Genomic DNA, 27,882 nt, shown 5'->3' with positions numbered 1-27,882 from the left:
AGCCATCAGCTTCTGGGTTTAAATCTGATGTTATGCTGCACGCTTACAACCGTGACTTAGACTGTAACTTGCTTGATTTGGTCCTGCTGCCCCCGTGTCACCCAGTCCCTCAGGAGATGATGTACCGCGGGGGAAAGCCCAGGCTGCCCATGTGATGGGTGGAGTTACTTTTTCTCCCCTGTTTGTCTTGTTTTGTGCGAAGCGGACCTCTGCCTGGAAATCGTCTTTTTGTCAAACCTGTTCTTTGGAACTCGACAACTTGCTCCCCGCCAGCAGCCGCCGAGGCTGCCCTGCCGAGGGCCTCCCCCGCCGAGGGCCTCCCCCGGGGCGGCGCAGGCCGCTGAGGGCTGCGCCGCAGGCCCTGTCGAGGCGGCTCGCCGAGGAACGCCGCCTCCCTCTCGGCCACGGCGCCGGGCCCGGGCCGCGGCGGCGCTTCCCCGCCGGCCGGGGCAGCCTCCGCAGCGGACGGGGCGGCTCGGGCCGGTCCCCGCCGGAGCCCTCACGTTTTCCAGCGCCCGGGCTCGGCCGGCGTTTCCCTGCTCCCCGCCCCCCCTCACACCGAGGCCGGCGGCGGGGCGGGCGGAAGGAGCCGCGGCCGCAGCGGCTCCTCCTCCTCCTGCCGCTGCCGCCGCCCCCCGCCACCGCCTCGCCGAGCCACCGAGCCGTCAGGAGGGGCGGCGGCCGCGGCGGCTCCCGAGGACCCGCGGTAGGAGCGACACCCGCGGCGGGACGGGACGGGACCGGGGGAGAGGGGCGAGTGCTACCCCGTGCCGCGGGGCTGCTGCCGGGCCGGTGTCCCCGGGGCGACGGGGGAACTCTCGTCCTCCTGGACGGGGCAGCAGGAGCGAGGGACAGAGCAGCCCGGGGGCGCGGGGTGACAGGCGGCGGCCCGGGGGCTGGTGTAGAGCAGGTCGGGGCCCGCAGCAGCTCGGCGGTTCGTAGAAAGCTGCTCTTGGTTTTTAGGCAAATGAGGTGGTTTCAGAGGAAAATGAGTGTTTTGCTCTTGCAGTTCGGCACTTTGCCTGTGCCCTCAGCTTGTCCTGAACTTCTGGTTTTGATGTGTATGGTTAACAAGAGAAAGAAGCCTAAGATGGTAGTCTTCTCAGAGCCGTTACACAACGCTTTTTTTTACCAAACAGCCCTTTTTACACGCTGCCTGTAACGTACTTTACTTTTTCTTACGCTACATGTACTTCAAGTGTCTTAAAACAGAAATTCTTAAACTGTTGCTGTACCGCGTGTAAGACAGGAAACGGCATAAACGTCTCAGTGTTCGGAAAAGCAGCGTTCTGCCCTGTCCCCGACCTGTTTCTGGCGAAGAGAGGCTGGGCAGCGGGGAGTGTCTTCTTGCGACATTTTTTCCTCGTTTATCAGATTAATGGTAGTTCCTGGAAGCCTCTTCCTGATAAGGAGGAAGAGTTGAGGGAGAAATCTTCTGAAGGGAGCGTCGGAAGCATGGAAAGCAGCTCGGGCAAAAACGGGGGCAGAAACATTGGGGCAGAAGGACTGAGGTGAGGGTGTGGAGAGAAAAACAGGCCGACAAGGGGGAAAACTGCTGGTGCAATGTGTTTTGATGAAGGAGCTAATAAGTAGGTTTTTATGCATCTAAAAGCCTGGCTGCTGTAGGAGGTGGGGGGTTCATTCCCTGACACCCCCCCAGCACACAGGATTTTCTGTTGAGTGAGTCAGTGCGCTACTGGAGCACGTACAGTAACGTCAGAAACGGTACAAAACCAGTGCTAATGTATGGCTGCTGTAAAGCTTGAGCGTATGAATGCTTTCCCCACAGCTTGGCTATTTCTATAATTTCCTGTTTTTAGAGCTGCTGTAAGAGTCACGCGGACCACTCTCCTCCCACTGATGCAGCAGATTAACTTGCGCTGGGCATTGCTTCCAGTTTTGCCTGTGGCCCAGTCTCTGCTGCCTTTCTGCTGAATTTTTTATTCCTGAAAGTGCCTCCGTAGCTACTCTTGTGACTTCTTCCCCCATCCCCGCTCCGAAAGCACCATATATAATAGTGTACCATATATAATACAGATTCAGCAAGATTTTGAAGGACCTAATGATTTTATGTCCATGCCAACAATGACATTTATGTACCTTTCCCTTACCTGACCTCAGTATGAGGTTAGGAGCCAAAACATCTCTGTGAATCTGGACTAAGAATTTCTGGATTAGTCATCACACTCATTCATATGCTGTGTTGCTTCTTTAGCTTGTTCTCTGTAGTCCCCAGAAGTTTTGTATTGTCAGGCTGGAAAATCTGTGAAATGTCAAAAGTCACTAAAAGATACAACAAAACCATAGTGGGATAGAGCTATTTTATGGAGGTATTTATGTAGGGAATACAGTATATTAAAGACAAAACATTGTAAAGACTGTAGTGTTAGATAACAACTTAAAACACACAATCCAATCTACTACAGAAAGTCAAGCCAAGAATTCTGTCTGGTTTGAAGGCTACAGGAGATGCTGTTTCCTAGACCTCAAGCAAGTTTCAGAAGATAGAGAGCATCCAGGGTGGCTGTTCAATAACATTGCATTTATCAGTGCTAAGGTAGAGCCTTTCTTAGTTCTCTGGTAGTGATCTAGGGATTAAAAAAGGAAGCTATAGTTAAAGCAGAGATGTAATCAAAAAGAGCAGGTGGTTTAATGGTGGCTACAGAAATAGCAGGGCCTTTTAACAAATCGAAAATTTCATTTATTTTTAGCCAAGGCTCTGTGTAATCATCCATAGAAACTTCTCTGTCAGCTTTAAATTGTGATTAGAGGCTTCCCTTGAATTAGGTATACAACTGAGTAACAGTACCAATGTAATTTTTTTGTTTATTTCATACATTTATGTCTGCCACCTTGAAACATAGGTTTCTTATTGGGTATATTTTAAAATTGTATTATATAAACTATTGGAAATAAGGATGGAAAGTTGTCAGCTGTATGTAGTGACTTCTGTTTTGGGTTGCTTTTAAAGAAGATAGCAAAAGCCTTTTTCAAAAAAAAAAAAAAAAGAAAAAAAAGGCTGTATGTTTACGCTCCTGTGAGCAACACTTTCACCTATTTGAAACTTGAGTTGTTGTCATGCACCAAAGCTGAGGTGGTCCCTTTGCTTTTGCTGTTGCCAGTTTATTTGTAAGCCGGTGTGTTTAATGTAAACGCTGAATTTCCTTCAGGCAGTTCCCCAAGCTGGGAAAAATGTAATGCAGTACCGCAAGTGGTAGATAAGTAAGCCAAAGGGCAGGCAGCAGTAAGTATTTACAGTATATTACTTCTGCTGTTGCTCCATGTTTGTTCCAGATTTTATCAGAGCTCACTAGGAAATCTTGATAGGAGGTTAGATCCTGGCTGGGGCAGGCCTGGAGTCAGTTATGGGTCACAGTGGGGACTTGCTGGTGTCCTTCTAAGAGACAATTTTATTACGTGCTTTTGATGACCAGGCAGCCAATCCTGCCTACGCTTAGCAGCTGTTTTTTTGTGTGTATGTGTGAAATTGTATCCATGCTATTCAGCTGTCACAGATGCCGTGTATGGACCAGTGTTAATCATTAGATTGTAGGAACTTAGACTGAATAGGCTTCATGTGGCTTTTTTTTAAAAACAAACAGAACCCCACACAGCCGTGCTACCTGGCTGTTCCCTCTACGGTGCAGAGTGTCACTGTGCTGTCCAATCGGTAGCAATATTATTTTCTAAGATATACAAAGAAATGGAAAGAAGTCCTTTCCAGGCATTACTTCCTCTTTTTCCTTATGCGTTGTCTGTTTGAGAGAGAAGATACTGTTTTACTTGGTAATAGGGAAGGTTAAAAGCTTCCCCCCCCACCCCCTACAAAGTAGGTGGGGTTTTTTTGAGGGCGTTGGGAAAGTGTCACCAATGGGTCACTCTGTTCTAGCTTTAGCTCAGCTATTGTCTTGAGAAGCACTGGACTTCATAGTTTCCTTCCTTCTTTGGAGCCTTTAATTAGTATTCATTTCATCATTAGGAGAGGTGGGCCTCTGATTCAGGCTTTTGGATCCCAGCTTCTGGCAGGCTTAAGAACTGTCAACCAGATTAATCCCATATTAAAGATCCAAATGAGTTTTAAATCTTCGCAAGGCCTCTGTTTGTGCTAAACCTTACTATAGCCATTCAGTCAATATGCATGTGAGGTGATACTCGCTGTGATTAATTTATGCATCTAATTCACATTCCCAAAGACCTCTCGTTTGGGTAAAAAAGCATGTTAAGTTTCTAACTTTGGCCTAGCAAGTTGCTCTAAATTAGGTGCTTCAGTTGCCTAAAACAGACAGGGCGAGTATGCCTGTTATTATTGCTAGAGAGAACAACTTTAAGTTTGGAAAATTGCACTCATTCTATAAATATTGCACCTATCTATAGTCCAAATAGCTGGTTATTGGCTGCACTTGACAGTGCTTTGAAAATACTCAGTTTTTCATTAGCTAGGAGAATAAATGTATTTTACAAATGTTAGGATTTAGAGGGGGAAGAATACTTCTTTTTCAGTAATAAGCTTTAAGGACTAAAGTTTGCTGATCCCACAAGCAGAGTACATTTGAAAGCCAGAGTCTTGCTTTCTTTTAACTTTGTTTATGGTTGTTGTGAAACACCTGGTTCTCTCGTTTGCTATACTAAATTGTTTCTTTCTTGAACAAGTCAGTTCCTGTAAAGAAGTAATTGATCAGCTGAAAATCAGTATTTCTTTATAGTCAGGAATGAACAAAGCAAGTCCATTTGCTCACAGAGAAGTAGTAACTCTTAGTGTTCCTGGGCAGCCGTGTGTCTAAGCACTTCACTGTCTGGAAAGTATGAAAGCCATCGCCTTTAAGAAAAAGTTAACATATTTGCAAGCTCATATTTACCTGTTTTTCAGCTGGGGAGTCCAAGGCTGTCAGACTGGTGCAGAGCACAGACATTTTGTGCACAGCGTAGGGTATGTCCATGCAGCTTTGAACTAAGGTTCCGTGCAGGTCCCGTAAGTGTGCCTTTCTTCGGGGAGTTGTCACTTGAACAGCTTCGTGTTATTTGGCTTCTTCTGCAGCCCGAATGACATGAATGTAGGAAGTGCTGGCAGAGGAGCTAATGGAAAACTTTTGTCTGCCTTTTGTTCCTGTTGCCTCGCAGGGCTGGGGAACGCTGGAGCCCTTCCCTTTCGCAGCGGGGCCACTCCCTGGCTCTGCGATTCCAGCTTGGGCACCGAAGCTAATTACAAATCAGTGGTGTGAAATGAACAATTAGGTATTTTTCTAGTAACTGTTTTAGAGTACTGAACGTTACGCTATTGCTTTCATTCTGTAGGATTTCCCACACAGAGTGTACTTTGTGAAATGGAGTAATTGGTATTTACCTATTCTGACTTGCACTGCTGATGTAAAAATTTGTTCTTGTATGGTAGAGCTTGAAATAGATCAGTATAAATCCCTGAGGCATTCGTCAGTTGAGAACATAATTCAGACTATTTATAGCATGACTGTTTTTTGCAACAAATTATTTTATATGATAAGTTATGAGTTTGAAATAGAAGAACCTCGTTCTATTATTTCCTCAAACATCTCACAAACCTATTTTGGTATTATTTCTTGCTTGTTGTGTTGTTAGGAAAGCATCTTTATCTGGGTTGTCATATATGTTTTGACTGTCTGTATTGTAAATATTCCCAAGAGAACATTGCACGAGTATGCTACAAAAGGAAACACTTGGATCAGGGCAGAGTAGGACGCCAAAGTGAAGCTCGCCTCCTGGAATTAACTCATGTTTTTGCTGCACGTGGATCTCGAGAGTCCATGCAGCTCAGTTAAGTTCTTTGGGTTTTGTTGCCTTGAGTATATAGGGACTGATACGTAAACCCAAAGAGGTCTGTGATCTTCCCAGAAAAGTCGCAGATGCTGGCTGAAACCGTATGCTGGGGGAATAAACATTTAGCTACGTAAGCAAGATCTTTACAGCGATGAAATGCTGCCACTGAGTGGTAACGTTATACTACCCTTTTCTCTCTCCCCTGTTGTCTGCTCTTTGGACCCCTAAGACAAAGGTCCATAAAACCAAGCACAGAAGTATGTTTCTTTCTGTTCAGCCACTTGCCATCTCTGTGGTTCAGTGCTGGTGACTGGTGTTACACTGCCATCTCCAGCAGACCCGGTTCTGCTGGCAGCTAGAATATGAGGTTGGGCTACTTGCCCTTTCAAATTTTGATGTTCTATGAAGGATGTGGATCTTGAGTTGTCAAGATGACGTACCAGTGAGAGCAGAGTACACTCAAGCTGGGACGAGCCTGTCTCATGAGTAGACAAGGGGGCTGGTCTATTGGAGCTTTTGGTCCCTGTTTGCTCCTGTGGAGCGGCAGATGCTGGTTATTGTTACTAGGTGTTTAAAGAACTTTGTCATGAAGTGGCTGAGCTGCCTGTTACGTCAGAATTACCCTTTGCAGGCTTCTGAGATCTTAGTTGAATGTGGTGTCATTTTTGTTTTGTTTTCTCACTAGCCAATAAAAGCAAGCAATAAAAGGTACTAGTTGTAGGTCAGAGTGAGTCATCTGGGAAATTCTTTGTGGACTAGATGATCTCAGAGGTCCCTTCTAACCTAAGTTATTCTATGAAATACAAAGTTTGTACTGGTGCAGGTACCGTCAAAGCAGTTGTTTCACTCTCTTGGAGAATCTTATTTTGGTCATATCTTCTCCTGCATTTCTGTGTTGCATGGAGTGTTTCTAACGCTGTTCAAATTACTCTTTGAGTAGCGTTTAACAGTATAAAATATTTGAAGTGAGCTAATCTTATAAGTAATTCAAATTATGAGCAGTGGTTTTAAAACTTCTCGTTGCTAGGGGTTTGAGAATTGCAGTGCAAATATTTGCACTTTTTTTCTAGGATCTATGACACAATCACCCCATGTTAGCATCTTCTGTAGTGATAAGGCTGTAATGTCATGGCTTATGCTTCTGTCACTGAAAATTATCCGTTACATGAATGTTCTTATTTAACATTTTTGCAGCTTGGTTGTGGCTTCCCTTTCAGCTGTTCTTTGCTGGACATAGCATCTCTCTTCTGCTCTACCTTATTTTGACTAACACTTGTCAGTGCTACCTTTCTGATGCTCCCCTTCCCCGTGCTTACCCCAGCAGATCAAAAAATGCCTGATTATCTTCCAATAAAGTATTTCTGTAATAACGATGATGATGATGATATTGAATTAGAAGGATCATCAAAACTGGCAGTGCTCCTGACTTGTAATAGTAGCAAGAAGTTCAAATGGATAGTTTTAAAAAGCCCCCTTATTTGAATTTGGTTCTGTTTCACCCTCTATTTAGAGCTGTGGGTTGTTTTTGTTGTTTGTTTTTTTTTTTTAAGGAAACATCTTTTTGTAGAATATGGATGATGTGTTAGTACTCTTTAGATATACATTTTTTAATTAAGACCGGTAAAGGTTCCTTAAAGGCAAACTATGAATGATAAGTTCTGTGTAAAAGAGGTTTCCTGAGTTTTGGCTGGCATGAACTCAGTTACATTAAGTCCTGTTGGAAGGGGAATCCGTTCTACTAAATTATTTTTTTTATAGTGAAAGGAGTGCTAGGCAGGGAGTCACATACATGGAAGACTTAATGGAAAACCAAATTGCAGGGCTTTTTATCTGTCAGGATGAAGAATATTACACATGGTACAGGAGAGAACAGCCTCTGTGCTACAGTGCTTAAGTCAAAGATAAATCTTGCTCGGGCTGGTAAAGTAGCAGTTAGCTAGTATGATGCTGACTGTGGATTGTCCTTGTCTTGCAAAAGCGCAGTGGTGGATGCCTCAGTTCACCTCTGATGAAAATCCACGGCATATTGTAAGGTGATAAATTCTGTTCTGCTGATTTCATAATCAGGGATCAGTCTCAGAGCAGGTTCTGTAATTTATAGCCTTAGGCAGCCTTTTGTACTACATCCTGGTAATTAACCTGGAGGAGGAGTAAAGGCCAAGGGTTTCACTTTACTCAGTGTTCCCTGGGAAACAGGTATAATTAAACAAATTATTTTGAACAAATATAGGTCATAATCTTTTCATCCTTTTTTGACCTCAAATTATTGGACCTTGGTGTAGCTGGAGCCTGAACAGCAGACACTAAAAAAAGTCCAGGAATGGGTGTAGATGCAGTTGCTGAGCTTATTTCTATTGCACCTTGAAACACAAGTTTTCTGGCAGCCTTAAAATTTTATTCTTTACATCTTCCATCATTGTGTAATTTGTATTTTTGTTATGAATATCTCCAGTTATAGTCCTTTTCTGCTGTTCTGTGGCTTAGAGGAGTGTATTTTCAAGATTCTCATTGAAAGTTTATCACAGATTTAGACTGTTATGAACAGGTCTGTTCCCTTTTAAGCTTTGCCAAAGCAGCAGGAAAATGCTCAAGAGCCTGAGCAGTTCACGGCTTGCGATGTGAAGCGAGATAGCGATGTCCACTGCGAGAGTAAAACCTCAAGTCTTTATTTATAGTTTTCAGGTGTACCTCGAGGGTGAACACTGGGAACGGGGTGAGGACCTTAACAGTATTTGTTCTGTATTTTCTTCAAGGCACTCCCTCTTTCCATGTGTGGTTTGTTTGTTTGGATTTTTTTCTTCCTCTTATGCACTACTTCTTTCATGGCTGAGCAAACACAGGCCTTGCTGTTCCTGAATCCTCCCACACAGTATTTGTATAGCAGGGTGGACTTCTGCATCTTCTGTTCCCTGGCCTATGTCACCACTTTGTTGTCAGCAGGCAAGTGCTACTCATCACTGACAATTTCAGTAAATGCTGTGAATGTAGCAGAAGAAATGTGGTAAGATGGGCTTAGAAGATGAAATGGAGACAAGGTTGTGGGAATAGTTTGCTAAGTTAGAGAAATGGCCAACAGAGACTCAGTGAAGTATGGAAAAGGTGGTGATCAGGGAAGTTTTTGAACATGAGAAGTCGGTGTGTTTGTGGATCTAGTTTGCCTGGAATCAAACCAGTGTGGGAAAATTTCCCCTTGGAAAAGTCCTGGATAAATGCAGTGTTTGAAAGAAGCAAGTGGAACATTTTTATATATATAGTAACATTTTTTTCAGATTGCTAATGAAGTTAGCCATTATTTTTCAACCTCAGCTTTAACTGCCAAAAGGCTCTTTTAATTTTTTTTTTTTTTTTTTCAATTTGGAAGGAGCATTCTACATGGGATTAAAAGCAAGCAAACAACCCTGCTAAGAACAACAATGCCTATCCCATTGCACCCTGCCCTATACCACAAAAAAAAACCCACAAGCCTTTTTTCCTTAAATTTGTACCTAAAGCGTTATTGAAAAGGTGTCTTATCATTTCTTTTGGAGTGTCCTGTCATTATTGTATTTACATGTGAAGCTAAAAATAAATAAATTAAAAAAAAATAATTATAGTTGCACATGAAAGAAAAAAATTTATTTCAATGCTGTAATAATTTGTATATCAAAAATGTACACATTGACTAATAAGCATTATGCATACTAAGAATCTGGGTTGTGTGGTTTTTTGTTTGGTTTTTTTGAGTGACTTGAGTAATAGTTGTTCTTTTTTATTCTAGTACCATGGCTATGTTTTATTATGTAAAGCCAATTACTGATATAATGAGGCTCTGAAGTGCCAGGCTGACCTTCTTGAAATTTTTTTTTTTTTTTTTTTCCCCTGGCCTCTCTTGCCTCCCATGCACCCGTACCTGCCTGGGGGCAGCAGTGGAGCGGTGCTGGCAGCGCGGGCAGCGCAGGCAGCGGGCTGTGTGGCTCCCCTGCCGCTGCGAACACCATCCCAACGTGTGGCTGGGGCCTGGCAGCTCCCTTCAGTAATCCAGCATGCCTGTGTGCAGGCTGTTAGGAGCATGGCGAAGCGCCAGGAGGGAGGAAGCTGCCTGCTCTTTTTCCAGCAGAGGAGGAGAATATGTGTTTTGTTTTCAGCTTTAATCAAAAATATTGAATTTTTGCTTTTTGGCCTCATGATCTTGGGGTCTTCACAGTCCTTGTATGGGTAACAGCAGGCATTGCCTCCAGCAGTTGATTCCCTTGGGACAGCAATATCTTGCAAGTGCTCTTTGGATGGGTTTTATAACCCGAATTTGCATCTACTTTAATAAAGTGTTCGGCTTTATCAAGTTCTGTAAAGCTGCAGTGAAGTGCGGTGGCATTTTGAAGACGTTCAGGCTGGAACATTGTCCCTCTAGAGCATTGAAAAGACCCCACACAGCTGCTGCCATGCCTTTATGCTCTTTATTTAGCATCAGTGAATATTCAAAAGTAAAAATCCATTATTTTTCTGAACTGCAGAGATGACCGCGAGAGACCTTTTTCCAACATTTAGCTTCTAGCATTAAAAAGGGACACAGATAGGAACAAAATCTTAATGTAGGATATGCATTGGGCACGCCTGGAAAAATAAACTCGATCTCCCCGATGACTGCTGCGTGTGGAGTTTGTGCTCCCTTGTGTATATTGCACAGTAATTGTATGCCAGATTTGGTGCTGTGGGTCTTACGCGCTGTGTTTGCATATGAAATGAAAAATTGCATAAAGCTTAGTCGTGTAGAGAAGTGCTTGTATAACCAAAAGCTTGTTGTCTTTTCAGCTGTAGCAGCCGTGATAGTTAAGTTATTCCAAAACTACTAGATAGCACTGCAGTGAAAGATCTCATTGGAAACCAAGGCTGAAGGGAATGTGGGAAAAACATTTACCATGCTATGGAGAGCCTCTTGTAAGCATCTGATACAATGTAAAAATTTCTGTAAGCCTTTACCCTTCAGATGTAATCTGGTTGTGAATGGTGTCATGTTAGCTAATCTATAGTCTATTCTTACAATTGAATATGCAGAATTGGGCCATGATGGTTGTGGGTGGCTTTGACTTCCCTGGACCTTTCTTGAGGTTTAAACCTAGCCATTTGTGATTGACAGTTTACTGATTTAAAGCCTGATTCTGTAAAATGTCACCAAGTTTCCCAGCTGCGCGTCCTGCTTGGTTTCCTCGTGTGGAGCTGGGTGAATTGTTAACTCCGTTACACCCATCAGAAGAGAAAAAGGGGGATAATGGTTATACCCCTGGCTGACCCCACCTCACACTTCTGTCCGTAGAGGGGATGGAGAATGAAGAAATGGCACAAATGGAAGGCCAGTACTTAAATTTGCATGCAGAGAAATAATGTTTTTCCAGTAAAAGGCATCCATTATAGATTTACTGGTAAACAGGTTTTTTCTAATGCTGAGAAACTGCGTTTACTTATTTGTTGAGTCTGTTAGATACTTTACACACTGGAGTAGGGGTAAGGTAGGGTTATAACTTTGTCTGCTCTGTTCATTGTAATTTATGCTAGTTCATTTCTCTCTATTTAAATTTAAATGAGTACATGCAGCATGAAGTCCAAACAGTTGTTAAATAAATTTAAGATTTCCTAATTGTATTTTCCTTTAAAAAAAGAAAAATGTTTTTCCATTTCACTGTTGCTGTGCAAAAGAGCCACACAAACCAGAAAGGGGAGTTAACATGATTATGCAAAACAAAAACAATCCCAGAAAACCAGCACCCCACCCCCCCAACCCAAACCAAACCCAAAACAAAACTCCACAGCTGAAATCCAAAACAGGGCAAAGCAAGTCAGATACGTAGAATCATAGAATCGTTAAGGTTGGAAAAGACCCTTAAGATCATCGAGTCCAACCGTTAACCTATCACTGCCAAGTCCACCACTAAACCATGTCCTCGAGCACCACGTCTACCTGTCTTTTAAATACCTCCAGGGATGGAGACTCAACCACTTCCCTGGGCAGCCTGTTCCAATGCCTGACTACCCTTTCAGTGAAGAAGTTTTTCCTAATATCCAACCTAAACCTCCCCTGGTGCAGCTTGAGGCCGTTTCCTCTCGTCCTATCGCTTGTTACTTGGGAGAAGAGACTGACCCCCACCTCGCTACAACCTCCTTTCAGGTAGTTGTAGAGCGCAATAAGGTCTCCCCTCAGCCTCCTCTTCTCCAAACTAAACCACCCCAGCTCCCTCAGCCTCTCCTCATAAGACTTGTGCTGTAGACCCTTCACCAGCTTCGTTGCCCTTCTTTGGACATGCACCAGCAAACAAATGCGGTATTTTAGAGGAAAGAGGGGAAAGAAAGGAAAGGGATACTGTTTGCACAGCAGTTTAAAGATAGACTGGGAATTGTCACTAAAAATAACCTTCAAAAAGATGTTTTCTTTATCTGGAACAAGCTCCTTGGGTTACTTTTACCATTCTTCCTGATAGTTGTTCTGTTTAAAATAAGGCTTTCTGTATTCAGGAAAATCATTTTCATTTTGTCCTTCATTTAGCTGTCCTTCCTTTTTGACCTCCACTTTTGTTTTGGACAGCTAATGACTTTGTGCACTTCTGTGCTGACAGAGGCACTATCAACTTTGAGAGATCCAATTTGTTCTAGTGATCTTATCCTTTCAGTAAACCCTTCGTATCTTATGGCAATGCTGTAAACATGAAGTGTATCCCTTCCTCTTCTTACTCTGACCTTGCGCTTTTGCAGATGTTTGCATTTAAATACCTTCTAACACTTCTCATACAATCACTCACTTGAAGACATGGCTTGTTTGTCAGATGATTTTCTACTCCTGATTAGTAAGACTGTTCTGTATAGGTTGCAAACTTTTGGAGGCTTTAACAGTGCAATAAAGTAAACATTTTCAAGTAATACGTCCTTAACAACATAATAGACAAAATGAGCAGTAAGCAATAACAGAAACGTATAAGAAAAATAGTCTGAGGAGTGACTCTACAACTGCTTAGCAATCTGAACATGTTTATTGGTCCAGCAAAAGGAAATGGGAAGAGGTTTCCCAGGGAAAAGCTTCTGCGACTTGTGCAGTTTATGTCTAAATTTAGGAAATTGGCTACTGCAAACATGTTGCCTGTTAATTTTATGTGGTGTAATTAGTGAAGCATTACAGAAAATAACTGTATCACACATATTTTTCAGATCTTTGCAATGAGTTACCCTGGCTATCCCCCAGCAGGTGGATATCCACCAGCAGCCCCAGGTAAGTTGTTTACATGAAGTAAACATTAAATGGTAGTGGTGGTCCTATCTGGAGTGGGAAGGTGGCATGGATGAAGACTGCGGAGGGTTTTCTTGACTCACTGAAGCTTTTTGTGCTCTCTTATTAAGTCCTATGTTATCTTGGCTGGGGATTCTGATTTATAGAGTATGGGTGCTCTACCATGTGCTCATATAAGGTCCATTTTCATTCATCTGAAATGAAGCGCACAGCACTAGGAGATGGTCATAATTTGACCAAAATCAATAAATGTCAAGGAACAGTGTCTTGTCAGTACTGAGTCTTGAAGGCAGCTGGTGAGAAAAATGAGTACAGGGAGAAATCAGTCACACAATTTACAACCATATCCCTCAAAAAATTAGGGTTTTAATTATGACATTACCCCTAATTCTCTGTTCTTAGGAAGATGGTTATATATGGAAGGGAGAGGGCTGTTAAAAAGGGAATCAATTATGATAATATAAAGCTGATGAAATATGTAACTACTGCTTGGTATCAGAGTAAACTTTGTAGTTGTTGATAATAAACTTTATAGTTGTTAGTACTGTTGGTAGAAAGAAAGAAGTGGAGTCATATGGGTATGGTGAAATGTGGAGTTAGGCAAGCTAACTCGGGAAGGGGAAGCAGTGTACAGTGAGAAGCCAAACTAGCCTTGGATGATAAATCCTATTTCTCAGCAGAAATATTCTGTATTAGCTAGACTGCTAGGCAGACAAGACTGCACTGCTGTGTGCAGCCAAGTTTTGTGACTTGGATAGCTGTGAATGTACTGTGTCATGTAGGTATCTCTCAAATTAGCAGGAATTAATAATATCCTCCTACTGGAATACCTGGACAACTTTGTAGTTTAAGAGAAACTACTCTCTAGTCAAAATATGGTGCTTACAGTATTAACTCTTGAGTGTTAACCTTCAAATATGTTTAGAGTTGTTTTAAATGAGCACTTAAAGATTCAACAATAACTAACATGATTAGAAATATCCAGTGAGGCTTCCCTTTATATCATAGTTGCACTGCTATGCTGCACCTCTTCAGTTGATTTTTCTTCTCCCAGACTGCTGGTGTTGAACAGACATTACATGAGAAATGTTAGAAGTAGTTTCTTGTTTCAGCACAGCTGTGTTTGATTTCAGGTAGCAGTCCTTGGGGTGGTGCTGCCTATCCACCTTCAAATCCACCTCCAATTGGTCTAGAAAATGTGGCTGGCTATGCCAGTCAGTTCAATCCCAACTACATGGCTGGAATGGTGAGTTTGCTTTCAATTAATGTGTTTTACTGTGACTTCCTTAAGTGCAAAGATGTGCCTCTGGCATTGCCACCGAGAAGTTTATCACTTGAGTTCTGTGCCTTTATGTCTAGTCTGTGTAGGTGTTGAGCATTCAATATCATCTATTGAAGAAAATGGTTACTGCAACAAATTCCTTATTTTAGGAAAGCAGAACACTAGTTAAAAGTTGATTTAAGAACCTAACTTCAAAAGTCATGGACATAAAAGTAATATAACTTGGCTTTTGCTGTGCAGTGGAATAGAGGAACAGACTATTAACACTGAGTATCCACTGTTAATATATTCATATTGGCAAACACAGTCCAGATTTTGTCTATTACCTGGATTTTGGCCAGTCTGAATATGGAACAAGACTGTGCAAGTTGAGGTATCAATGACTCATCCCTGAAAAGAATATGGGATCAGCTGTCTCTTACAAGCACTGATGTTTAACAGATGGCAGTAAAAACCTTTTACATTGATCGAAGAAAATGCAGGTGTTTCCAATGTGACTTTTGGGGGGTTTTTTGGCATAGAGTAGAAGCGACTGACACTTCTGACAACTTAGTCTTCAGAAATCTGTTATGCTGCCTAACGAAGGCACAGTTTGTAGGAAGACATTTGAATTATAGATGCCTTTCTGAGGCAACAATTAAATGAAGTGATTTGGCAGCCAGCAGTCAAAATGAGCAACAAACGATCTCGGGTGCACATAGCAATATCCACAGCAACTAGCTTCTGAGAAGACTGCTATTATCAAATGTCAGTGCCTCTGTAGAAGAGGGCCCGAGTGTGTCACATGGGAAGATGATATTGCAGGTGGAGTGGAGTATTTTTGTGGTAGTTTCTGGAGATATCTTTCCAAATGCAGCTCAGGAACTCTTGCTAGTTGTAAACTACTAATACATCTCGTGCATCACAAAACAGCCAGAGGTTGCTCATAGTAAATCCCTGCACTCAGATGATGCTGTGGTCATGTAAGACAGCCATGAACAGAGAAGGGCTAAGCATAGTTTTGTGTTGCTGGGGTTAATTGGTGTAAGTTTTTAGAATAAGAGGTGTGTGGCTATTGGCACTCTTCCGTGTGACTGGTGTAATGCTGGATGCAGCGGCAGATATGTGTCTGTTGGTGCTGCTTCTTTGTGTATGACAGCTGATGATTACAGTAAAGCAAGTGTCAACTGAATAGAGGGTTTTTTTCCATCTTGCTTCCTAGTAAGACATGATTATTGCAAAGTTCTTTTGCAGATGCAGAACTACCTGTCTGTGTTGGTGGGGAGGGAGGTTGTATTGTATTAAGCATTGTTGAAACTCAACCATTTGTACATCTTCCCGTCTCTTGCCTTATTGGCTGTCGTTGCAGGCATCCAACCTGGCAGGGACCTTTGGAGGGACAAACGTACCACAAGGCATATATCCTTCAACACCTGGGGGTTATCCCCCAGTCCCTCCAGGTGGCTTTGGGCAACCTCCATCAGGACAACAGCCCTCTTACGGAGGGTATCCTCCACCTGGAGGAAATCCGCCATCAGGAATGCCAGCTTACCCAGGATACCCAGGTGGTGCTGTGCCAGGCCAGCCCACACCACCGCCTGGTCAGCAGCCTATGGGCTATCCAGGACAACCACCAGCAACTTACCCAGGGCAGCAGCCTATGCCAAATTATCCACCAGGCCCAGCTGTGAATCCTTCTATGCCCTCTTACCCAGGAACTACAGGACCTACAATCTCTCCTGTAACAGTAAGAGCATTCAGTGCTTTTGTTTTGAGATGTGACCATGTATACATTTCTCTGCATTCCCTTTGTGTATATAAGTGTAAACTGACCCTAAAATTGAAAAGAAAGTAATGAAAATAAGTTTGACTAAAGAGAGAGATGGATTCTTTCCAAATGCAAGCAATATAAGATCATATGACTTGAAACAAATGCTGTTTTACCACCTTATCCAAGAAGAAAGATATGACACAAATTCAAATTTAATGAGGTTTGCTTTTCCTAACTTAACAAAGTATTGCCAGTTGTATATACAGTTTCATGAAACCTTAATTAATTGGACAGCAGATTTAATATCAGTGAACCTTCTTGACCTTGCATTTTCTCATAATTTGAGTATAGAAATGAGCAAATTATTTAAGGCGGGGTTTTTTTTGAGTTTTCTCTGTTACTTTTCTAACAAAAAGAAAATTGATAACAGCAGTCATTTTTCCTAAGTAGTAAAACACAGTCCTTTACTGATTAACACTAATATGCAACTCAACTTGGTCTGATTTTAGCATGGAAACCGAGGCACGATCACTGATGCACCGGGATTTGACCCTCTGAAGGATGCAGAAGTCTTAAGGAAGGCCATGAAGGGATTCGGTGAGCAGTCTGTGGATTTACATTTCAGTTAAAAGTAGAATTGCAGCTCTGATTCAGCACGGATCTTTCTCCATTGTTACGTGTGTACTGAGTGGGCTAGTTCGCATGCGGTTGTCCTTGGTTATCAGAAGAATTATTGGAAGTTCATGTAGGCATAAACAATATGATGAGTTTGGTATTTGGTTTTGGGTTGGTGTTTTTTTTTTTTGTATTGTTACTGTATTTGTGATTGGGAGGAGGGCTTTGAAAGTCTGTGGTTGTACACAAGAGGAGATACTGTAGATGAATTAAAGGCATACATGTTGGTGAGGTTTAGAAGAGAGAGGATAAAATGGAAACAGAAAGCTGACTCCTCACATGACGTGCATGCTCATTCTGTGGTGTCTGTGCACGTACAGGAACCGATGAACAGGCTATTATCGATTGTCTTGGAAGTCGTTCAAACAAGCAACGGCAGCAGATCATCCTGTCCTTCAAAACAGCTTATGGAAAGGTAAATACATCATGAGAACAGAAGGAAGAAGAAATAAGAGACTCCATTCCTTCACTGGAAGTCAGAAGACTTAGTGTTTGGAAAAAAAGATGGGAAGTTGCTTAAGGGAAAGATGGTTCACAAGTCATAGCCTGCTTGGGGTTCTGCTTTTACCCACTCTTGACTTTTTCATGCAGTGTTTCAGATGAAACATATAAAGCAGTGGTTACTTTGACTCTTTGGTCTGTGCAGTCTATTTAATTGGACCTTAATTACCTAGATGTATGTGTTACATTATGCTGGTTTTAGTGTTAAGTGGAATAGCTTTACTTTGAAGATATATTATTAATACTTACGCATAAAGAATTCTAATTAAACTCCGCAATTTTGGTGCTTACATTTGTCAATTTTGGTCTTTATGCATTTTTTCCTTGTTTTTACTTCTCATTAGGATTTGATCAAGGATCTCAAGTCTGAGCTATCAGGTAACTTTGAGAGGACAATCTTAGCAATGATGAAGACACCTGTCATGTTTGATGCTTATGAAATCAAGGAAGCTATAAAGGTTTGTGTAGGAGATACAAATTTATAAGATAAAGGAAATATTTGAGCTGGTAAAATTTTTGGTAGTCATTTAAAAGCTTGAACTTACATTCCCTCTTCTCCATCCACATACTCAACCCACCGTTTGACTGATCTGTACCTCATTTCTTGGAGGTACATGATTGTAAAATTGAGAAATGTTATTCCCATAGGTTAAAGGTAAAGACTATTTAATAGGTTTGTGTTATAACAAAAATATATTGATAAATAAATACACAAAAAAGGCAGAAACTGAATTCTAAGAGTCTCTGAAGTTCATTTATTACATAGTCTTGAGTGAGCCACTGAGGCAGCTCTCCTCTAAGCCAGCTACTGCATGGGGCGCCTTTATTTCTGGGTTTTTGCTTTGAGCTGTGATGGAACTGATGATAAAACCGCTCAACTTAGAGTTACCAGTGACTTTATGCTCAGTGCTCAAGAATAGTTCAGAAAACTAGGTTCATAAAGATTTTGAGCAGGGTGTACCTTCTTTTTATCTTTTCACCCACCTCAAAGGGGTATTTTCCTAGCCCATACTGCACCTTTTCTAAAATATTATGGAAGTGTCATGTACTTTCTCTTCAAAGCAGTCAGACTATTTTATAAACATTTAGGTTTTAAAAATAAAAACAGGTCAAACATTTGTATATCAAGACAACGTTTAAATGAAGGTGAAATAAATATTTCCATTACTGACTGAGTGTGTATATTTACGTGTTCTTTGGCTGCAATTTTAAAGTATCTAGGAGGATGAAATAATATTAGTGGTATTGTAATTGCAACTGCTATCTATTAGTTAGTGAAAGTTACCAATTAGAATTAACAAATTCATCTTTAATGGTAGAAAAAAATTGATTCTTAAAATGCCTAAAATCTGGTGTGAAGGATGACGTTTTAAAATAAAAAATTGTTTTCATAATTATTTTAATTATCTGTTCGATTTGTATCTTTAATACATATCTGTGTCTTGGAAACGTTATAAGCATTTAAACTACTTGCTTTGACTTCTATAACAAGATTATATTCTGAATTGTATTTTGTTGTATAAACTTATTACATTTCTTTTACACTAGGTTGTAGAAGTAAGATGAGAATCTGAAGAGTGTGTTTTCTCCTTATGCTTTGTTTTAGGGCGTTGGCACAGATGAAAATTGTCTCATTGAAATCTTAGCTTCTCGCAGTAATGAGCATATTCAGGAACTGAACAGGGTCTATAAAACAGGTTAGATTTGTTACAGTTCCATCAAAATTTTCTTCCTTTTCTTCCTTAATCACTGACTGACAATATGAATTTAGGAAGTGAGCAGGGGTATATGATGATTCATGACTGTCTCTCTTCCAGAATTTAAGAAAACTCTGGAGGAAGCAATAAAAAGTGACACGTCTGGGCACTTTCAGAGGCTTTTAATTTCACTTTCTCAGGTACTTACATGCCGGGCTTTTGGAGTTTCGGTTTTGTGTGTGTGTGTGTGTTTTGTAGGTTGTGGGTTGTTTTTTTTTTTTTCTTTCCTAAAAAAAAAAAAGCCCACCAGTAACACTTTTGTATCTTTAAATTCTTTCAGGGAAACAGAGATGAAAGTACAACTGTTGACATGTCTCTTGTCCAAAAAGATGTGCAGGTCAGTAGAAATTCGTCATCATTTCTAAGTATAGTCAACTAAATACGCTGAAGTTTGACTGTGGTTTCTGCTTACTCTTAGTTTTGTACACCTTGTGATTTCTGCTGATGTACTGCTTATGTTTCAGTGAATGGAAGTGATATGAAAAGCCCTGACAGAGCATTAGAGCCATGTAGCTCCATTACAGAGATGAATGAAGCTCTTGGGGTCCAATAGAGTCCATAGGGTTTTTTATCTCTCATTTTGTCACCTCTCTGGTTTTTCCAGGCATTGCATGACTCCATTGTGCTGCTTATTAAGGTAGTGGTCTAAAGAGATTTGAGGTGATATGTGTGTGGATGAAATTTTAATCTGTTCAACACCTGCATTAGCCTTTGCCTGTTATTTAAGGAACTCTGGATTTTTGCAGCAAATAAGGCAGTTGGACCTAGTAACTCTTGCCCTATTACTTTTTTTGTGTGTTCCATTTCACCACATAACAAAGAAATCCCTGGATTGTTTCAGCACACTGCTGTCATATAAATAGCAATGTAATTAGCTTTCTACATAGTATGCCTTAGACAAAAGATGAGAACATCCTAGAACATACCTTGAGGCATAGAAAAAAAGCTAGATGTAAGCCCTGTTAGGAAAAACAGTCTTCAGGTACTTTTTAAACAATTTCCCCCCCTTTAGTAATCTGAAGCTCTTGTGTTTGAGCTTATGCATCAGTAAGCTAGGAAGACTGCAAGCATAGCATGTTGTAAGAAGGTTAGAACTAGTTGCTATTTATTGCTTGCTTCTGTTTTCCAGCAGTACATAGACTAAGAAATAAGTATAAAAGGAGGAGAGGCTGTAAAGAAGCAGATCTGTAACTCAGCTTTTCAGCCTGACTGCTTTTCTGAGTAATGAAGTGTGAATTCCTTTCTATGTTTAGGAGCTATATGCAGCTGGAGAGAACCGTCTAGGAACTGATGAGTCCAAATTTAATGCCATTCTGTGCGCAAGAAGCAGGGCCCACCTCAGAGCAGGTAATGGTGTCCTCTACATGAACAGTAACTTGATTCTGTTGTATGTAATGATAAAAATGTCCAATGCCTCTCTGTGCCTGAATTTCCCCCATCTGTAAAATGAGTGTAATGATACCTCAATGAAAAGCAGGGTGACTTCTGCTGAGGGAAAGGATACACAAGAGCTGCACATTATGATCGTCTTTCTTAAATATCAGAGCAGGTAGAGGTCATACTTGTTCAAATATTTCTGTGATAAAAGAACTGCACAACTAGAATTGTGCATGCTTGTGAGTGCACAAGACACTTTCAATCCTTCCCTTCCCCTTTTACTTGGTGGTGATTGTGTGTTACATCAGTCTATAGTGGTGGAAATGTTTTAGTTAACTACATAGAACTTCTGAAATGTGCTACATATTGTGGCGCTTATATGGAGAAGAAAGGGACGGGAGGGGTGTGAGAACCTGAATGTTTTCTTCTTAATTTTATTGACATGCAAAGCTTTCCTAGAAGAATTTTCACTATTTCCCTTAGAATGGTTTCTTGGTCTAGCCCTTTAAAAATAAGGACAGAACTAGACAAGCTAGAAGGACCATGGTGACATGTAAATGGAACAATATGGTTGATAACATAGTATTAGTCTTCGAGATGTTAAAACTTGTGTAACTATACTGTAGCATCAAGTTGAGAAGTGCGATTGAAATGAAGCCATCCAGCATGCACCGGTTCTACCTCTTTTTGTGAGGCTGACTCCCGAAATCTTTCTCTTCCATTAACAGTCTTCAGCGAGTACCAGAGGATGTGTAACCGGGACATTGAAAAAAGCATATGTCGTGAAATGTCTGGAGACCTGGAAAAGGGCATGCTGGCAGTAGGTATGTGTCATCTTAGCGAGTTCATTCCTGGTATTCCACTCCAACTGGCTGAGATGGTGGCATCTGTGACTCCAGCTAAGGATGTTGTTCTTAGTAATAATTCCAGTTTTCTGCTTTTTATGTTGAGCTTTCTGTGAAGTCACTTGTGGTTAGAAAGCAGGGCACTTAATTCACCTCAAAATGACAGATGAGGCTTTTGCTTCAAGCAGCTGCAGAATTTAAATTTCACGTGTTAAAGTGGGGAGAGAATTATTAATTGTATTTGGCATTGTTTTAAGAAGTGATGAGAACTTGTACCAACCGCTAAGTCAGTGAGAATGGAATATTTGAGACAGCTTTGGAAATCAAGCAAAATATAGGCATTAACCGCCTAATTAGTTACCTCTACCTCTTTTTAGTAGAAAGAAAACTTAAATTTGATTGCGAAGGTATTATTTTTTCCACATTTCCTGTGGTTACAGCTTTGTTAAATCTTTGTTTTTAAGTGCCTCCAGTACTTCTGAAGAGTAAAGGCTTTTACCTCAAGTCTACTATTGTCCCTTGGGAGGTAGTTACTAGTTTCCATGAGGTTGGGACAAGGCCTCAAGTTGTTGTGCAGCAGTTTTATTTGGAATGTTTTATTCTAGCTAAAATTGGGGACCTCTTTCTCTCTCGTCTTTTGTCTCTTGTCTCTCAAACAAGACTGCTTCTTTACATCTCCATTTCTTTTTCTGTTTATTACTGTAGTATCTAGAGTTGCTGCTTTAAAAGTGTTGTTCTTTGAATATGGTAGTGACTAGAAAAAAAACCTCAAACACATAAAAAAACCCCCAAACCTCCTACTGAAATAAATAGGAAAAATGTACTTTGCATCACTTGGAAACAAGATGGGAGAGGACATTTGTCTCAACTGCAACAGATTTTTTTCATGGCGGTTTTGAACAAAATCTCGCAAAATGGGAACCAATTTTAAAAGCTTCATTTTTTTTCACTCCTGTCTTGTGCATATGTGAACGATGTAACTATTGTTCTTAGTCTCCTTGGCCAAAGTGTCACTATAGTGGCCTTTTAATGACCCAAACTGAGTCCAGCTCTGTTGGTGTGATACATTTGCAGACCTTTTCCAGAATTCAGAATTCATCACATCAAAAAGTATTGTTAGAAAACCAAACTTAGGGAAAAGAAATATGTCCCAGTTTTTGTAGAAAAAGGTCGCCTTGGTAAAGAAACTGTACTGTCAGAGTTTGGAAGTCCTTTGAGTTCATGGAGCTTTGCAGTCACTTGAGAGGTCTCCATGTAGATACAGATTCAGAATTGGGACTATAGCTTGAAAAAAGTCAATAGCCTTTTGAGCAAGAATTGTCTTTAATATTCACCGAGTAACTCCTTTGTTGAATAGACTTTGGTTTGTTTTTTTTTTTATTTATATGTATATATATGTGTATACACACATATATATCTATATCAATGATGTTAGCATCATTTGTTCTGTGATCCTTATTTTCAGGAAAGAAAGGTTTTCTAATTGAAAATATCTAATTTTGCTTTCTTTAAAGCTTTCTGGATTGTACAACTGGTAACTTACAATAACATCTTCAAACATCTTAAAGTGCAAATGTGTTGTTTTAGCTAAATACAATGATAAAGAAACATGCATTTCATTTGTCATTCGTTTTTGAATTGTATTATACGTATCATTGAAAATTGTGTGTGGTGAACTGCGCTCTCTCATCTACATTTTCCTATTCAGAAAAGTAGTTTTTCCTATATAGAATGTGTGTTGCTGTGAAATACGTATTTAGGTTTACCCCTTTTGTTCTGTATTGATTTCATGTGATTGCTTTTGATACCTTTTTGTGCTATAAAATATAAGTCAGGTGTGGTTTGTTTTCTGTGTAGTTCACCATAGATTGCATGATTTTTTACTTGTAACCAACATAGGATCAATATATTGATTTTAATTCTGATGTGTGATGAAGGATTCTTTTATTATCCTCATTACCATGACAGTAATTTGATTTAGATTTTGCTCTTTAAGATTTCTAATGAATTGCGCTAATTAAATATAAAGTCCAGTCATTAGTAAATAAGCATGTCAAGACTTTTTCAGGAGGCCTGGTGAACTTTGTGGCTACAAAAAAAGTGTAACTAACTTTAAGGGTAAGGTTTCTGTCATAGGTGGCTTCCCAACTTGTATTAGGGCAGGACTTGAATTCGTCATACCGTGCAGATGCATGGCCTAAAAATTCTTAAATTAGGAAAAAGCCAGGAGCACCATAGGTGTGCACATAACACATAACTGTGTTCCTTCAAGCCTTTTGCTCTCTCCCCATCCCCTCTTTTCCCTTCATTAGCAAGAATCTGGTCATAAGACTTTAAAGATTAATTGTGGCTGCTTCACGCTAGATCGTTTCTAGTGACGGCAAAGTTTGCTTTGAGCCATGAAGTGTAGTACATTCTTTAACTTTATTGCAGTTACTGTTCAAATTAAAAATAATTTCAGTGACTAACTGAAGCAGTGGAAGCTGCATTGCATCAAGTGTATGTTTATGTAAAATTAAAGCATGTGACTACCTAGGGTAAGCTCAAAAAATGACTGTGATTTCTGATTGAAGAGTAATACGTGATTTCTGTAATACTGTTTCTTTTTGCAGTTAAGTGCCTCAAGAACACGCCGGCTTTTTTTGCAGAGAGATTACAGAAGGCTATGAAGGTAGGTGCCTGTGACAAGATACGTAAACTTATAGTGTGTTTTTTGGGTTTGGTTGGTTGGTTTTTTTAAGTGCTTTTATGGCTCAGTGGAATGAATTGTTCAGCTGAAGGTATTACATTTTTCAGTGGGCGGATGACTACCGAGATATAATCATTATTATGAAAGGCTGGAAAAGTCTAGCTAATTTGATCCACTTAACAAAGAGATGCATACAACCATACCTTAAATAAAGAAAGTCTTCACTTGGTAAAACACAAATATGCTTAAGACTCATTGAAATCGTTATCTTTTAAGTAGGGAGGTTTAGCTGAAATAAATAAATAGGCCATTAAACTCACCAAACTTTCCTGATCCCCTGTCCCTCTGACAACCCCCCCTTTTTTTTTTCCTAACTGTTCTTGTGCAGGGAAATGACTGTTAGTGTCCTACCAGTAAATTTAATTTATTAAAGCATGACAGGCCAAATTCTGTTCAAGCTTATTGAAGTCAATGGGGTTATGCTAGTAAGTGGCCATTTGTGAGGTGATGATTTATTTATTTATTTTTACTAGTGCTGTATCATCCAGCATTTCCACACGTTATGAATACATTATATTGTTGTTTTGTTTGTTTCAGGGAGCGGGAACAAAAGACAGAACTCTGATTCGCATCATGGTATCACGCAGTGAGGTTGACCTGCTGGACATACGTGCAGAATACAAGCGGATGTATGGCAGATCCCTCTACACAGATATCACTGTAAGACTTGGAGATTTTATCTTCCCTGCCGTGACATCCTTTCTGCTAGTAGAACATGAATCCTTACCCTGAATAGCTATTAAGTGCACTGAGTGTAGCTGGCTGTATTTGGTTTGCTGCATTAGTCAGGAGAGTGGAGGCTGAAGTGCCACAGAGCAGGCAGCACTTGCTTTTGTGTGGGGGCTAGATGACCTAGAGATGGGAAGGAAGCCAACAGACAAGGAAAGAAAGCTAAATTGGTCCAGAGGGGTTTCAGAGACCTGGTTTTAAGTGGTCTTTGCCCCAATCTCTATGTAGGATCTTGCAGAAACCACTTAGTCCTCCAACAGAGTAATGATGGTGCTCTACCTCATGTGTGTGTTAAAAGAGTGTAAAGCTCCTAATATGCTTTTAAAAGATTGCCTCCTCTTTCTCTTGAAAGTATAAGATTTTGGAAATAGATTAAACTTCAGATTCTTTAGCAGCTGATCCACCCTACTACTGCTATTAACAGCTGTAGCAACAGTCAGGAGGATGCCTGGCCCACAGGGAGGGTAATAACAGCTGGAGGAGAGTGAGTGATGCCATTTTCATTTACCTTGTAATGAAGGCACCAAATCTGTTAAGCCCCTATTTATTCCTTCTGCTGTTGACACTGAGGGGCTGCAACTTGGTGGTGTTTGGAAGGAATCCTACAAAGATAGTGTGCGCCAAAAAGTCTTTATGTGAGTCTTCTGACAGCAACTGTATGGTCTTTCTGCCCATGCGCCAGAGGACCACCTAGCAGAAGCTTTTTCCAAGTGTGTAACTCTGGGGTGAAGATGTGCTGCTTCTTGCTGCTTCTACCGTAGTTACATGCCCTGTAACCACCAATGTGTGCATAAAAACTAGTGAGACACTGGTGGAAAAGCTGTAAGCTGTATGTCTCTCTCTTCCCTCCCTGCCCCCACCGCTTCTCTTTTGATCTGGCATTAAAATAATTTTACCATTCAGAAGCAGGAACAGGCCATACCCGTTTAATAGGCTGAACTTATTCAAAACTTGGTTTCAGTAAATATGGGGCATGCATGTGTACAGTTATGTGTATGTAAACTCTGCTTCTTATTTCTGTAAAAGTAGAGCCAAAAACATTCTTGGAAAGAAAGTTATTAATTCTTCTCTCTTTTTTTTTTTTTGTATGTGGACAGCAGTTCTTTCCTTTCAGTGCATATGTGAACAGGAATGTCTTATATTTTACGGATTATGCTTTACACGTGCACAGGATTTATCCTGATCTTTGAAGTGTCTCTTTGTCCCTACTGTAATAATTTTGATCTGGACAAAACAGTTTTCAGTCATACCTGAAGATGAAGGATAAGATTAATGCACTAGCTGAAACTGTTCTGTGAAAAGGATTGGCAGGCCTTATCAACCAAAACTAGTTAATGAGCAGCTCCCAGGGAACACTTTTTACTCATAGGACCACCAGGCAAAACTCAGCTAGCAGGGCCTTTTGTGATTAATTGCATGTTTGTGTGTGCATCCGTACTGACTTTCACTGCCCGCAACATGAAACATTAAAGATGTTCTCTAATTGTGGAAAAGATCTTTTGATATCAGGGCATTGTTTTTAATGTTTGAACATAATAAAGAGTAAACTTCACTTGCTATCCCTGGAAGAGTATCCACACTGACTGCAAGGAAAAGGACTTCTGTATTAATTTTTCCATATTTTCATACCTTTTGTTGGAAGACACATTTTCAGTGAGATTTTTGTATTGAACTATTCCCAGGTAAGTAGTCGAACCTGTACACCAAATTCAGTTGCTAAAGAAATATATTCTCTGAGGACACTTTTGGTTCCAGTTATGGAAGAAGCAGGTTTTACTGTGTACTTGTATTAGAGTGATTTCTAATTAGCAGGCCGTTTAATTTTTTTTTTTTTTAAGGGGTTAACACCTGCTTTCTTTCAGCCTTGGCTTAATCTCTTTTGGTCATTAATGTCGTGTTCTTTTTCCTCTATTTCAAAGCACAAGTCTTCAACTTTCTTTTTCTGGGTTTCCTTCCAGGGTGATACTTCAGGAGACTACCGGAAAATCCTACTCAAGTTGTGTGGTGGAAATGACTAAATGGAGCATTGAGTTTTTCTTAAAAAAGCTGCTATTTTCATGTTTTTGCTTTAAAGCTTCTTTTTTTCTCCAAAAGTAAATATGTAATGACCTGTTTCTCCTAAAGCAATTACATTTTAAAAGATAATATTGCATATATCTTCTCTTCAGTTCAAAAATAGTAGGTAATAAATGCCAAAAAAACCCATAAATATCAAGCTTATGTGCCATCTGCTCAGGATTCTGTATAGTACTCTCAGCAATCCATGAATGACAGGTCATTGTTTCTTTTCTGCTTATATTATGCTGAAAAAATATGTTTGTTTCATGGAACAAAAATCACAGTTGTATGATTTAAGGTTTTATTTTGTATAAGCATTATGTGCCATTTTAATGCAAGTTTTATATATATTGTATGCAGAGTTGCTTTCATGCTAGCCTACTCCCTGATATGGGGAGATAACAGCCTTGAGTTTCTGTGCCTAGTTAAGATAGTTTCAAAGAAGTTTTGTCAAGTTCTGTTTTCTTTCCTTGATTGTTTTTAAGGAAGATGTGTTCCACATTTCATTCTCACTAGGGCAACTGTTACAAGGCAGTAGTAATGTTGACAGTAGTAAAGATTCTATGGTTCAAGTTTTAAGGTTTTGGATTGTGCCTTAAATATATGTATGTAAGAAGAGATTATGAAATTAAAGCCGTCTATCTTCTAACTCTTTGCAGACTATGCTTTTTGGTGTTCATGTTGATTTACGTGTGAGTGATGACTCAGTTTGTGTAACTTAGTTTTTCCATAGAAGTTCTCTGCCTGAATCCACAGAATTATTCAGAAATAGTTGTGTTGACAAGAGTTTGGGACTTGTGTGCTGTTGATGAGCAACTGTCTGTACATGATATATGTAATCTGTAGTTATTGCTCAGTATTTTCATTTTGCATGTTGTAATTTCTCTGACTCTTGGAACTCTGAATTTTTATTCTCTGCTAGCATGGATGACATCTCTTCAGCTTGTTCTCAAAATAGAAACATGTAAAGAGGAAAAAAAAAAAGTACAAGGAGCAGGGAGAAGATATTTGGAGCTAGCTCAGTGAAAACAGACTGCTTCTTAATGAAGAACGTGCAAACTCCTCCTCTTATTTCACACACATACGCAGGCTCTCTCTCCATTCTGTGAAGGTCGGCAGG

At 40.4% G+C, this 27,882-nt stretch overlaps 1 protein-coding gene across 4 annotated transcripts; it reads left to right on the top strand.

The window, feature by feature from the left end:
* Positions 1-371: 371 nt before the first annotated feature.
* Positions 372-27,411, top strand: ANXA11 (annexin A11). 4 transcript variants are annotated; one of them, XM_087764271.1, is made up of 15 exons: positions 372-706; positions 12,961-13,021; positions 14,173-14,285; positions 15,670-16,047; positions 16,581-16,668; positions 17,067-17,161; positions 17,592-17,705; positions 18,854-18,944; positions 19,065-19,144; positions 19,285-19,341; positions 20,258-20,351; positions 21,110-21,205; positions 23,839-23,897; positions 24,513-24,635; positions 26,663-27,411. In XM_087764271.1, the coding sequence occupies exons 2-15, from the start codon at positions 12,970-12,972 to the stop codon at positions 26,720-26,722; spliced, it is 1,500 nt and encodes a 499-aa protein (XP_087620397.1). In that variant the 5' UTR covers positions 372-706; positions 12,961-12,969; the 3' UTR covers positions 26,723-27,411. The 4 variants fall into 4 exon arrangements, with proteins under 4 accessions (XP_087620397.1, XP_087620398.1, XP_087620396.1 ...); XM_087764272.1 differs by lacking the exon at positions 372-706 and adding an exon at positions 1,417-1,511; XM_087764270.1 differs by lacking the exon at positions 372-706 and adding an exon at positions 10,643-10,704.
* Positions 27,412-27,882: the final 471 nt, after the last annotated feature.

Source organism: Nipponia nippon, unplaced genomic scaffold, assembly GCF_047370975.1.
Source record: "Nipponia nippon isolate SJK-2023a ecotype South Korea unplaced genomic scaffold, ASM4737097v1 scaffold_3, whole genome shotgun sequence".
Taxonomy (NCBI): Eukaryota; Metazoa; Chordata; class Aves; order Pelecaniformes; family Threskiornithidae; genus Nipponia; species Nipponia nippon.
This window is presented reverse-complemented; position numbering and strand designations above follow the sequence as displayed.

Coding starts and splice junctions, on each gene's coding strand:
- ANXA11 (XM_087764270.1), top strand. CDS start 10,666: ATGTGGGAAAAACATTTACCATGCTATGGAGAGCCTCTT. Junction 14,286..15,669: donor CCAACTACATGGCTGGAATG/GTGAGTTTGCTT, acceptor CTGTCGTTGCAG/GCATCCAACCTGGCAGGGAC. Junction 24,636..26,662: donor CCCTCTACACAGATATCACT/GTAAGACTTGGA, acceptor GTTTCCTTCCAG/GGTGATACTTCAGGAGACTA.